At 34.0% G+C, this 14,702-nt stretch overlaps 1 protein-coding gene across 3 annotated transcripts in view; it reads left to right on the forward strand.

Annotated features, from left to right (window-relative positions):
* ndufaf2 (NADH:ubiquinone oxidoreductase complex assembly factor 2) overlaps positions 1-14,702 on the forward strand; it is a 159,575-nt gene that overhangs the window by 97,177 nt on the left and 47,696 nt on the right. For all 3 annotated transcript variants that reach the window (XM_028805446.2, XM_028805447.2, XM_051929709.1), the window contains 2 exons: positions 1,121-1,210; positions 6,637-6,677. In XM_028805446.2, coding sequence (XP_028661279.1) covers positions 1,121-1,210; positions 6,637-6,677 — 131 coding nt within the window. The remainder of the gene's footprint in view (positions 1-1,120; positions 1,211-6,636; positions 6,678-14,702) is intronic.

Below are 14,702 nucleotides of genomic sequence, written 5' to 3' on the forward strand. Positions count from 1 at the left end.
ACATGTTCTCCATTTGCTCACATGGGTTTGGTTCAGGTAATTAATTTTTCTCCAACATTGCACAGTTGCAGAGTGATCTAGTTGATGACTTTAAGTGGACCCATAAAGAGTAAATGTAGATGGGTGTCTTGAGTAGCATCAGTAGCAGTAATAGTATAGCCACGTATGCAGAGTACATTAAAATTGTTAATTGCATGAGTTTGTGAAGTGATGGAGCAGTTGCCTTCCAAGTTTTTTTTCTTGCCTTGCACCAAAAACTAACATGGATGGATCCAGCTCATTACAGTCCTCTAATGAAAAAAGTATGTTCAGAAAAATGAATGAATACCTTTTAAGAGTTCATTTTTTGTTGTGTATATACAGAAAGTTTTTTTTTAAATGTTAATGATATGAAATGATAAGTGTTCTTGTTTTAAATATTTTAGTACTGTTTAAGCTAGTGACCTGTTTAAAAAGACAAGGCAGATATAATCCAAACTTTACCACCTGCCCTTGCTTAATTTGTTTACTAAGTTTACTAATCAGATATGGTATTTCAGTTGTTTCATTCCAGTCATTATTAGAATCCACAAAGAGGAGCACTTCGTTTTGCTCTCAATTATGTTTTAAGTGCTGGGCCTCTGTGATGCAGACGTTTTACAATAGTAATTTATTCATTTATTAGTTTAAAATAAATTGTGTGGTTCAAGACAGTCATTTTCCAGACACTTATGATATTCATAATACAGTATACTGTACTGCCTCATTGCTTGCAAAGTTTACCTTCAGGGCTTTTTTTTCCTTATTTTGATGTATGCAAATAATTTTGGTGCATTTTTTAAATTCCAAACCTAGTTACTGTTATTTCCTTTACCTTTTAATTTTTATGTACAATTGGTTTTAAACATTTTTTAATAATGTCATTTTTTTTAGCATTGCCAAGAAAATATACATAATTTAGAGAAGCTGAACAGAGTATTTACATACAGTGTGGAACAGATTTTTACATTACAGTGAAGTATTTTATGAGGTAGGCCTGAGGGCTTGGGGTAATAAGCCACATGCTGTCAAAGAAGCAAAGCATTGTCATAAATAGTGCATGGAGTTTATGTTTTAAACATTTTCCTGTTCTTTATTTCAGGGCAGACCATTCGAGCAAAGAGAATCGTGGAGGCAGTGAATTCCAAGGAATATGAATATCAAGGAGAAAGCATTCCCTCTGAATGGGATGGTAATGTTTAGGTCTAAAAGCTTGAGTAGTATTTTCTGAGAGTGTAACATAATTTCAGAAATGGAAAGTGGCTTGCATTAACACTTTTTGACTGGACTGGCGTGAAACACTGGTTTTATCTCAACCCATCTGTACTAGACTGCTGGGATGAATTTTACCTCCTGGCTTTATTTCTGTTTTAATCAAGGAAACCAAAAAATCAAATACCTGATCTAAAAGTCTTAGATTTAGTTTCAAATATTCTTTAAAGTAAATACAGTTCTGGTCAAATTTATTGCCACTCTATTAATCTTACAAAATTAACATAAAAAGTTATGTCTTTCTCACTTGCACTAGTTTCATTTACACCTAAAGATGTTTACGGGGGGCTTTCACAAAATCCTTGGCACCCTTCACGAGAATCTGATTAAGGTTTCACAGGATCCAGCCATCTTCTAATTTTAGTGTTTTTGATTTAAAACCCATTGTAGTAGGTTATACTGTACCTTTGATCCAAAAATTTACTGGATAATTTCTGCCATACTTCTTATTTACAGAAAAAGTTAATGTTCAGATGGAAAATTGAATTTTATTCTTTTCCTGCATGATTTTGTATTCTTTTCTCTCTCTGAGTATTCCAGTTGTCCTGACACATGAAAATGTGTGTGTGTGTTAGGTAAAATATTGTCTTTGGATTAATGCTTTTCATGTTGATATGTGCATGAGTGTGTCCCGTAATTGGTAAATAGGTTTATTTTCCCTTGCCTTGTCCCTATTGTTATTGACTTTCTATTGTCCTAAAATTTGATTAAATAGGTTTAGGAAATGGATGGATGAATGAATAATTGGAAAGCATTACATGTTGAGTCTATCATTGCAGATTTAAAATGTACACCAAATATTATAATATAAAAGAAGCTGCTGTGGGAATGTCCTTGATCTTTATTTAACACAAAGTGGGGAAAGCAAACTTTTATGGTAACTGATTGTTTTATTTTTGGTTCTTACCATTATGGTTCAATTAAAATAATACACTGACTGAAAAATTCTGCAAGTGTGGCATATTTTCTTCATTTTGAATAAGGAGTAAAATAAATATTTATGGGTATTGGATCTCTAGGATGTTCTCTGTTGACAAGCCTTCTATAATTTTAATTCCTTATGGTCAGCTCCTGCACATGCTGATGGAATTTCTCATTTAGTTCTCTTGCTCATGTCAGCATAGTTCCTAGGAGGACATCAGTCATTTTCAGTGCCTGTGGAGATTCACAGATTACACGCTTGCAACGTTCAAGCGTTTCACTGGAAAGCTCATGCCATAACAACCCCCCCCCCCCCTTCCTTTATTGTAGCATTTAGTGATTAATGTGTGTTTTAATTTTTATGTTCACTTTTATGCTCATTAAAGTGTATTATACAGCAGTAAGGGTATTAAGTTCAGTGAAAATTTCATGCATACTAATAAGAATGCAAATAAGCTGTGATAAAAGAATGCCAAAATCCCAAGATGCTTGAAAAGGAAATGTTAGTTACTGTATCTTTTTCTTATGCTGGTATCTTCAAACATGCACAAGACGAATGTCATATTGGAAAACTGTAGAGGAGAAAGATACAAGTCCAGCAAGCATGCATCTGAATAATCAAGCTGCTACTCTGCCTAAAATGGAAATTGTTTTTCAACAGAACATTACAATGCTGTCCCTAGACTGTGAGTAGGAAAGTACGGTAGATAAGATTGGAGAGAATTTTTTAATGGATTTAAATGATTTTTTTCTCACACCATGAAATACTGCATTACTTTTGAGATATACAGAGTGTAGATGCAGCTTTTCACTGCCTCTACAAATGGGTCTTTCAAAACACAGCAGATAGACAGACACCATGGCATACTTTACTTTTTTTTACACAAGCAACTGCTTTTAGTATTGCTTTCAAAGTTAACTATATACAAGTGGATCAAAATCTACAATTGGTAAAAGTTATTAGTACTAGAACTAAAAAAAATGGAAGTTCTTGTTAACTTTTGCTTGCTTGTTTAATACAGTGAAGAACTTGAGAGTACACATTCCAGATGAGGTGCAATATTATTATCTGGCCAGGATGCCACACCAAGAGGTCCCTTGCTAAGGTTATACTGTAAAAGAGCGGTAATCCCCAAGGCCACTAGACAGACATCATTATTATTATTGCATTATTCATTGTTGCAGGAATCTCTATGGGAATAGAGGTGACCCAAAGTTGTATGCTTCTTGGGAGGCTCAAGTGGTACCTAAAGCATTCTGTGATACAATGCCTATGAAACGTATTCAAACCCTTGGATGTTTTCACATTTTACTATTATACATAATTGTAATGAATTTAGTCCACTTTGCAGCTATATGTCTTTCTGTTATCAATGTCATAAAAGCCAATTTAAATCCACTGTGATTCAGTGTTGTATAACAATAAAATGTGAAAACTTACAAGGAGAAGAATACTTTTTATAGGCACTGTACATGAAATTATGTAATAGGCATTTGAAAATCTGCTTGAAGTCTATGAAGGGATCATAAGAATCTATTAAATATGATACCATTTTGTTGGTACTTATTCCTTCCATCCCCCACAGATGAACCATGGAACTAGCATTAAAATGCTTGAGTCTCTTACATTATGTATTTTTTTAAATATATTTTAATAGATATGCAGTAGGAACTATATCATAATGACCTGGTCAGAAAGTGAACTAAGATAGAAGGTAAGAATGTTACTGTATTTTAAATGCTTTCTATTTAATGGAGTAAATGGAAACAGTGGAATCAGCAGATATAACAACTTTGGGGAAGTCATTCTAAAGTCTAGGTACACCAGTTGTGAAAAAACAAGATTACTTGCAGCAGTGGACCAAAAAAGTCAGACGGAAGTGAAACTGATGCAGGTTAATAATGTAGTCCAGGGCAAGGATAGTTAAAGGTTTGTGGTTTTGCAGCTGGATTATATAATCAGTTAAATAGAGCTGACATTACAGGTTAGAACGGATTTGCCAATAGTAACAGAAGATAATTTAGGGTGTGATGAAATAATTGCCAAGCTTCACAATGACAGAAAGGAATAGGAATAAATCGATATTTGATATAGTAAGGAGCTGAATAAGAAATTAAAAAATCAAAAACACCACCACTTTTCATAGAAGAGGAAGCTGTAAATCTACTGTCACCTAGAGTGAAAAAAAGGAATTAACTTTTTATGGTGGGCATAAGCACAATTTAGTATGTAGTTGTGCTCCATGCATCATTTCATTTTTCCAAGGCAAGTCCTAATCCAGGAGATCTGGTGAACAGACCTGCCAGGATCGCAAACTCCTCCAAAGGACTGTCCATGCAGCTTCTAAAATCATCACTGTTTCATACCATCTACTCAAGCAGATCTGAGGAAAGCTGAGTTCACCATCTCTGATGAAAGACATTCAGCTCATCCTCTCTTTTCATTTGTACCTTCTGGAATGCACAGCTAGACCCTCATCATTCACTCCACCCACTTTAGGAACAGCTTCTTCCCCCAGGCCATAAGGTCACTGAACTCCCAGAAACCTAATCCTAACTGCCCTGCACTGTACTGTACCCACCTACTGGTTTATGCATAATTGTACTGTATGTTACTTTTTTTAACTTGTAAAAGGAATAGACTCGACACACTTAAAAAGGTTTGGGGCAGCCACCCGTATATTATTCCTGGCTGCAAAAGATTCTTGTTGAATACAGAGATGTTCTCTATACCGAGTCCAAAACAGAACTGACGATGGTTTGTCAAGATGGCGGTTTTAAGGGATAGGACAGGAAGTAATGTAAGGGAACCAGAAGTGATGTTCTTCATTAGTCAGAGTAGGTGCCGGAAGTGATAATTTTCTAGGAACCAGAAATTATATTCTTCTGGAAGCCGGAAAGTGATGTCATCTGTTTTAAATCAGACAGGTTTTCCCGTGGCTGGTCTGTAAAGATAACAGGAGAAGGTGTAGTGCACCCCGCCACCCCCTGGCCTGGCATGGAATTACCTTTGCTTGGTCCATACAACGTCTTCCTAGTCGCACTTGTGTGACAAACTCTTGTTTTATTTACTGTATTTATATTTATGCTGTTCATTTATTTATCTTCTGCTACTCTATTTGTTGGATTTATTTACAGTATACATCTCTGCAACTGTGGCACAAGAATTTCACTATGCTGTTGCAGTGTATGCGGACAATATATATCTCTAATTTAGTCTAATCTGCATAAAACATAACAAATGCAAAGTTACAATTAATATGGCCAACAAAAATATGGATACAGAAAAGCAGAAGATCAAGCATAGATCTTTGAGGAACTCTGTATAACTGTTGCTAGGCTAGACGTGCAATTGTCAGTACTGTGCTGTGATTTCTGGTTTGGATTTCTCACAGAACTCAAAAATAGGCCTCAACTTTAAATACCAGGTAAGCCTCATTTAGTAAACCAGGCCCTCAAAACTCAATAAACATGGTTTGTAGCTTGTACATCCAAAAAGAGACCAAAGCTTATAAATCTCACAACGGAGAAAGGAACCATTACAAAAAATCCCATGGCTAAATAACAAAAATGTTGTTCTTTAATAATCAAAGAGATACTTTGTTTGATGAAAATGTAAGAGCAAAACATGAAAAGTGATCTAACAGTGAACAATATGTTGCCTTACAGAAGCAATCTTAACGAGAACAATACAAAGTCTGAAATCTAAATGCAGAAACAATAAAATACAAAAGAATGAAATTTACCAAAAACCTACTATATTTGGTCAAAATATAAAAATAATTTACAGAAAATAACAAAATAAATACAATTTTTAAAAATTAAAACCAGGAATGGTGCCCTGGTTAAACCATGACAGACTGAAACTCTTGACTTTCACTTAAGTTAAAAGTTGAACTCCTTGAGTGCAGTGCAGTACCTAATGCTCTCAGGATGATCTCCATTCTGTAAAGTAAATTGTGATTGATTGTATCAAATACTGTTATATAAAAATAATCAGATACTGGAAGAAGAATTTTAAAACTTTGCCATGTCCTGAGGCTTGATAATTGAATAGTTCTTTCTTCCTGCTTTACAAATAATTCATAGCTACGATTAATACATGAGGATAAATTGTTATAGAAAGAGTCAGGTTTTTTAAATGCATTATAGGATATTCATGAAAATTAATGTATTTTTTTTTCTGGCCATCACTACTCTACTAACCATTTAAAGGTAAAATTTTAAACTGCTATAAAACTGCTTGAAAAGCATTGAATAAATGATGATGTATTTTCCACTGTTATAGCTTTGCCTTTTTATTCTTAACATTTTTTTATTCTTTCTCTTGTTAATATTTTCCCACTTTCTTGAAATATGTCATAAAGTGTGCTAGTCTGGAAAATTCTGATTATGAAATAAAGCATCTTTTTGCTTTTTTTACAGCCTGGATTCGTGGAAGAAGAAAGGATCCACCCACTCTTGAGGTCTGTTTTTAATTGGTATCTTTCTAATATTTTGAAGTCATGAAAGAGAGTAAAATAAAGGAAACTGCAGCATATGCAAAGCCTCAGGATTACACATTGTTTTCCTACATCCCACACTTCTACAGATGTTTAAATGCCTCAGCAGGGAATGTGAATATGAAGAAAAATGAAGGAAAATATTCCAAAGACCTGAAATTAGTGACAGATCAATATCTAGATAACAGGAATTTTTCTGACTTAAAATAATTTCTATGAGATGATAATGTTGCTTTAAATTGACTGGTTTTTGATAACAGGTCACTGTAAAGTGGATGTGTTTTATAGTTAAGCGGGGATGTATTCTCTGGATATCCCATTTGCATTCTAATCCTCAAGAGCGGTTAGAGTTCTGAGGGGCACACTAAAACCAAAAATTCAAAAAACATTTTTAAAGATTGTAATTTCAAAAGGAATTTAAAATTCTAAGTTGGCTTTGTTCATATAATGAAATGTGAACTGAACTAGAAGGACAACTGCCTGAACAGCAAAAAATAAAGAAAAAACCGTGGTCACTAAAAATTAGCTGCATTAAACAAGGTTTATCAGAACATTTTCCCAGTGGTAACCATCTTAAGTCTATACTTAACATGTTGATCAGTCAGAGTAGGAGTATCTCTAATATATTACCAGCATAAATTAGTTAATCAAATAAACCTGATTAGTACTTCAAAAGTAATGATTCTTACAAGGCAGCTTTAAAAATGGCTTGCAGCTTTTCCCTATGATTACCAAATGATCTGTGGAAGTATGCAGTATAATAATACATATAAGCAAGTGATTTTTTGTAAACCCTGACCACAGTAGGGAATAGCCTGACTGAATTTCAGTAATTGTCTTTTTTTGGGGTCTAGTAGGCAAAAATTCAGCAGTCCATTTTGTCTGAATATCTTCCTCTCCCATGCTGTCACCTCCAAACTGAAAACCTTATGTATAAATCTTTAAAATGCAGTGTAAGGCGTATCCAATAATTTTAATACACAATAAAATTATGAAGAGCTAGTTTGATTTTCAGAAGATACCCCTGCTTGGAATTATACACTGCCTGGCCAAAATAAAGGTCGCCACCTGGATTTAACTAAGCAAATAGGTATGAGCCTCCTATTAGGATAATTACTACATGGGCGATTATCTTTCAGCTGGCAACAAGTTATTTAACCCCAACTGGTGCAATGAGTTGCTTCTCATTTCTTAAACAACCATGTCGAAAGACACATCTCATGGTCGTGGAAAGGATGTTAGTCTGTTTGAGAAGGGTCAAATCATTGGCATACATCAAGCAGAGAAAACATCTAAGGAGATTGCAAAAACTACTAAAATTGGGTTAAGAACTGTCCAACGCATTATTAAAAACTGGAAGGATAGTGGGGACCCATCGTCTTTGAGGAAGAAATGTGGCCGGAAAAAAATCCTGAATGATCGCGATCGGCGATCACTTAAACGTTTGGTGAAATCAAATCGAAGAAAAACAACAGTAGAACTCAGGTCTATGTTTAATAGTGAAAGCAACAGTATGTGCTCCAAGAATGAGGTCAGCTGACTACCTGAATATACTAAATGACCAGGTTATTCCATCAATGGATTTTTTATTGGCACGGGCATATTCCAAGATGACAATGTCAGGATTCATCAGGCTCAAATTGTGAAAGAGTGTTTCAGGGAGCATGAGACATCATTTTCACACATGGATTGGCCACCACAGAGTCCAGACCTTAACCCTATTAAGAATCTTTGGGATGTGCTGTAGAAGGCTTTGCGCAGCGGTCAGACTCTACCATCATCAATGCAAGATCTTGGTGAAAAATTAGTGCAACACTGGATGGAACTAAATCTTGTGACATTGCAGAAGCTTATCGAAACAATGCCACAGCGAATGCGTGCCGTAATCAAAGCTAAAGGCGGTCCAACGAAATGTTAGTGTGTGTGACCTTTTTTTTTGGCCAGGCTGTGTAGTTTACTTGTTTTATAAAGTTCATTAAATCAACACATTTTGATTGCTTATCTATTACTTAGTTAGACAAAAATCTCAACCAATTCATTCTTTCACAGCAAATGTGCTTAACACCTGAATGGCTGAAATCATTGTTTCAAATGTCTACTGCCCAATAAGTAAAAAGGTGGAATTTGTTTTAATCACTTGATATGAAATCAGAGCTTTTTGTAATAAATTATAACATTTAAACTTAGTGGCATCTGGGAAAATTGGTAGATTGATTAGCTTTACCAAATTTTATTGCCTGTATGCCTAGTATAATTTCTGTCTACCTTCTTATTTAGCCATGTAGACATTTTATTGTGTCAGCACATCTTCATTTCCTATCCATGTTCAAGCAAAGGATTTGGTATCATTTTAGATATTCCAAAGAATAACCACCCACAAAAGCACTAGGAAAATATGATCTATTTTTCCTTAGTTTTTTTGTTTTCTTTTTGTTTTTAAACACATCAACTTCTTTTATTTTTTTGTTCAAAATACAGCAGGGCAATTTATAATTAAGAATTTATCACATATATTTATTTACATTTTAAAAGAATATTATATTACCCAAAGATATAAATGATGTTTTCCACAAGTTGTTCATAGGCTCTCTTCCTGTCATCTCTCAAATAATACAGTATTAACTTGTAGCATCTTCATTTCCTTTACTGCAATATTTAAATAATTCCTCAGACTTCAAAACTCTATCCTTTGCATATCTTAGATATCTTCATTAAATGGACTCTGGTCCTTTAAAAAAAAGAAAAATTAGTAATGTAGGAAGATATCGTTTTTAATGAACGCGTGTACAAATATTAACAGACCGTAAAGTTCCTATGTATATCAAAACCTGATTTTAAAACAGATATCAGCACACAGTAAAAATAAATACAAGAAAAAACTGAATTAAAGATAAAGATTTAGTAAAATATTAATGTTTTTACACATTAATGTATATCTGAAAGCAACAACAGGAAGAACACTCATATTTATTTAATGAAAAGCAGTATTACTCAGGTGAACAAAAAAGGTCATATTACTATTGCTAAGGAGTAAATTTTTTGATTTTTTTACATTTTTTTTATTTTATTAAATACAAATAGTAGTAAATGTTTTTGCTATTTGTAACTGTAATGTATCCTAATGCACATTCTCCATAAGAATTACATATTTTATTTTACACTTTATTTTAATTTTAAGAAGTGTGTGTTACTTTGTTTACTGATTTAAAAGACTTTTCTTTTTCTTGACTTTTCATCTTAGATGACACTAAGACATAGACGGGAGTTGTCAATACAGGCATAATACACCACTGTAGACAGATCAGCCATCTGGGGAAAAGGCAGACCTCTGACAACGACTCAAAATTTTGAGTAAATGAACTGACATTTCAAAAAGAAATCTCTGATGTACAGCATCACATCCAGGACTTGATTTTAGAAAGGATGCTGTAGGATGTCATTCCACTTGTTAGCAAAAGTACAAAAGCTCAGACTCCTTAATAACCACCATTTCTTTCATATGTATAATCATGCTATACTTCAGACCAAAATGTTAAAGCTTCAGAGTCACATATGCCACTGTAACGTCATACGTTGCCTTTCTTCATTTTCATATAGTAGTCTCCATTTAGATACCATAAGACCACCTCTCCTTTCAGGAGCACCAAAAATTCATTTCAACTTTCTTATTAACTTTTAACAGTTTGACTTGTGTGTAAAACATATTATAAATGTGAATCCACACATTTTCTAAATAAATGGACGTGGGTGTCACAACTTGGAAAACATGCCATTTAGTGATTGGTTTATCTGGTAATGGTGAGACCTCGAAAAGATGCAGCTCATGTTGTAAACTGTAGTAAATGGCTATACTACTGTAGACTGTACACTGTACAATACTTTCAGTTCCTGAATATTATTGCTGATGGTGAAGGATTGAAAAATACTGTGACATATCTGGTTCATAAAGGTTTCTGGTTTGCCAACAGAAGAACCTATATATGATCCTTATTTACCTATAAATTTAGTGAACACAACCTGAGTTATTCACAGACATTATGTTGTAATGAAAATTGCATATTTATATGAATGTTTAATAAATTTTTATTGATATAACAGTAATGTCTATACAAAGTGAGTTTTTTCTTATTAAATAGTAAGATGGACAGATGCAAACAGCATTATTTTCCTCATTTATTCATAAATATTTTATGCAACAGTCTTGCAGTGGATTTGATCTGTTTCCTGCCTTGAGTCCAGAACTACCAAAATAGGCTTTAGCCTCTAGTGACTCTGAATTGGATTAAGCTATTTTTATTGCACCAAGATTTGGGCATTTTATTAATTTTTCTTTTTGATATAGAAATGATTATTTAATTTATTTAAACTAAAAAATGAAATAATTTATGTAAGCAGAAAACCTGTTGTAGTTTCACTAAAGGAAAAGAATGAAAGATTATCAAATTTGGTTTATATTATTTGGAGCACCTTATTTAGTTATAGATTATAATATTTTAAAATTAACACAAAAATGTAGAAATGTTAATGCTATTAAGAATTTCACTGTTCTCTATATAAGTGAGAATAATAACACAATAAACCTAGCAAGAATAATAAAAAAAATATTTACATTGATTAAGAACAGGCTCTGTATTGTTAGAAAATAGAGAGTACGTGTATTTATTGTTATTTTTTATAGGTTTATTTTTCTTTCTAGAAAGTTTTAAGACCTTCTAAGTTTCAATGAATTATGATTTTTAATATCACATTAAATCATCAATTTGTAAATACTGTATTACATTTTTTAACACATACTGTATAGTGATACTTTTAATATCACATCATTCAGTAGGATTAATAAATTAATTTATTTGAATGTTAACTAATGTTGATATTAATTCTAACAGTAATATAGATAAATATCCTTTAATTTTGCAATTTAGTTCCTTAGTCCTGGATGCCTCATTTGGTTGTAAATGAATGGCCTGTTTAAAGGTGAACTGGCGTGTGTGGAAAATCTTTTACAAGTAGGCGTAGTTATTAATTGATGCATTATTATTTATTTAATAAAAATAACACACATTACGTGCACTTCATGTTTTTGTAGGGTCTCTGTATCCACCTTGTCTTTTCTGCTTTTACATATAAACTTTAAGCAGCAGTTCATTTAGAGGTGTATGGCTTTAAACAGACAAAGATACAAATCACAAAAATGATTTAACCCTTTACATACATGTATTATACACTCTTATACTTGTTACCATCTTGGACAGCCATTTCCATATTCATATCAGGAACTTGCATTTTTAAAATTCCCATTTAAAGACAATAAACGTATAAGTATTATATGAAAAAGAAAACTTCAGTCAGCTTGGTAATGTGTACTCTGTTATTGCCAATATATATGAACGATTTTTTTTGTTTAGTTACTGTATGGCTAACTTCAAAAAGTAGAAGTCCTTTGTGAATCTGGTCTTATTTGGTCAGTTTCTGGCACCTTTTAATTCTGGCATTCTTTTCACCATTTTTGATTTTAGTCCAAAATCATAAAAGGTTTGTGTAAATTTCTACTTAAGATTCTGCACAAAGCAGTTAAAAATAGAAGACAGTCTGGTTACATGCGTTGTCTTTTCTGAGATGGAATTTGATAGCTTTTCAATTCCTAGTACTTCATAACATTGTGACAGTGACACTGTGTTTTTTTCCTCTCTTTTAGTGAAGACCAGTGGCTAAATTCATTTTAGTTTGTTGCTTCTTAGTTTGACTGCTGGCAAAACAATGGTTGGTCTGTTTTCTGTCCTCTCCATTTCATGCCACCTTTTCTGTTTCAGTGATGTGCACTTATCAGAAATCCTGCCTTGCTTAGCTGGCCAATGTCAAGGCTCCATCTACACACGTTAGTAAGACGTCACAATAATCTTGCAGTGAGCAGTTAAGTGCAGAAGATGGTGTGCTGCTGTTGCTGATGTCTGTGCCCAGATATGTACTGCTGGAGAACACTAGTGAAGCAGATGTGGCAGAAATATTAATTTATATGTTATAATAAGAAGTCAAGCAAAATGACACCTTTTATTGGCTAACTAAAAGGATTACAATATGCAAGCTTTTGAGGCAACTCAGGCCCCTTCTTCAGGCAAGATAGGCTGAAGAAGGGGCCTGAGTTGCCTCGAAAGCTTGCATATTGTAATATTTTTAGTTAGCCACTAATGTCATAATAGCTAACACAGTACAACATCCTAGTACTATGTTATAATAAAAAACATTAAATATTTAATTCATACTGTTAAACTACTTTAAATATTACATCTAACAAGATTATACAAAGGGAAATCAATCAATAAAACAAGTACTGTATAACAATTTTATCAAAATAATTTAGTCCAGAAGTTTTCATAGTTTATCGTCACTTTATCTGAATGTGTTAAAAAAAATCTTTCCATTTTGAAAAAAATGTTAGGATTTAATACATTGCATTAAATATTCTGGTTTCAGGTGGTTTTCACTCATAATGAAAATGTTCTTTTCATGACTGGACTTTTTAAAGACTTAACAGACAAGGATTTTTTTTTTTACTCCCGAGACATTGTTTATTTCTTTTTTTTTTTATTTTAGTGCTTGTTCCTACCTTATTATGTCAAGATAAACTCCAACTCACTTCATGATCATTAATAGGATTATGTGGGTTTGAGAATTTTGTATTATGCACGTTATTAATTTGGTTCTGGAAGAACCAAATATAAAATTTAATTTTAAAAAAACAAGTGACATTAGTGTCCAGGGGCCTCATGTATAACGCTGTGCATAGAACTTACACTATAACATGGCATAAGCACAAAAGCAGAAATGTTCGTACGCACAAAAAAATCCAGATGCATAAATCTGTGCGAACGCCAACTTCCACGTTCTTCCACTACATAAATCCCGGTCAGCGTAAAAAGTAACGCACGTGCACGCGCCTGCTGTCCCGCCCCAACTCCTCCCAGAATTACAGTAATCCCTCCTCCATCGTGGGGGTTGCATTCCAGAGCCACCCGCGAAATAAGAAAATCCGCGAAGTAGAAACCATATGTTTATATGGTTATTTTTATATTGTCATGCTTGGGTCACAGATTTGCGCAGAAACACAGGAGGTTGTAGAGAGACAGGAACGTTATTCAAACACTGCAAACAAACATTTGTCTCTTTTTCAAAAGTTTAAACTGTGCTCCATGACAAGACAGAGATGACAGTTCCGTCTCACAATTAAAAGAATGCAAACATATCTTCCTCTTCAAAGGAGTCAGGAGCAGAGACTGTCATAAAGGCAGAGGAAAATCAATAGGGCTGTTTAGCTTTTAAGTATGCGAAGCACCGCGGCACAAAACTGTTGAAGGCGGCAGCTCACACCCCCTCCGTCAAGAGCACAGAAAGAGAGAGAGAGACAGAGTTTGTTTTTCAGTCAAAAATCAATACGTGCCCTTCGAGCTTTTAAGTATGCGAAGCACTGTGCAGCATGTCGTTTCAGGAAGCAGCTGCACAGAAGGTAGCCAACGTGAAGATAATCTTTCAGCAATTTTAGACGAGCGTCCGTATCGTCTAGGTGTGCAAACAGCCCCCCTGCTCAATCCCCATACGTCAGGATCACAGATAGTCAGCGCAAGAGAGAGAGAAAAGTAAGCAATCTAGCTTCTCAGCCATCTGCCAATAGCGTCCCTTGTATGAAATCAACTGGGCAAACTAACTGAGGAAGCATGTACCAGAAATTAAAAGACCCATTGTCCGCAGAAACCCGCGAAGCAGCGAAAAATCCGCGATATATATTTAAATATGCTTACATATAAAATCCGCGATGGAGTGAAGCCGCGAAAGGCGAAGCGCGATATAGCGAGGGATTACTGTACTCCTCTTTGAATATGCAAATCAATATAAATAGCCCTTAAACTCAGCCTTCTGTGAAAAGACAATGGCAAAAGCACAAGGAAAAATAGAAGAATTTCAGCGAAATACCAAATGGAGACAAGGAAAAACATA

Source organism: Erpetoichthys calabaricus, chromosome 7, assembly GCF_900747795.2.
Source record: "Erpetoichthys calabaricus chromosome 7, fErpCal1.3, whole genome shotgun sequence".
NCBI lineage: Eukaryota > Metazoa > Chordata > Cladistia > Polypteriformes > Polypteridae > Erpetoichthys > Erpetoichthys calabaricus.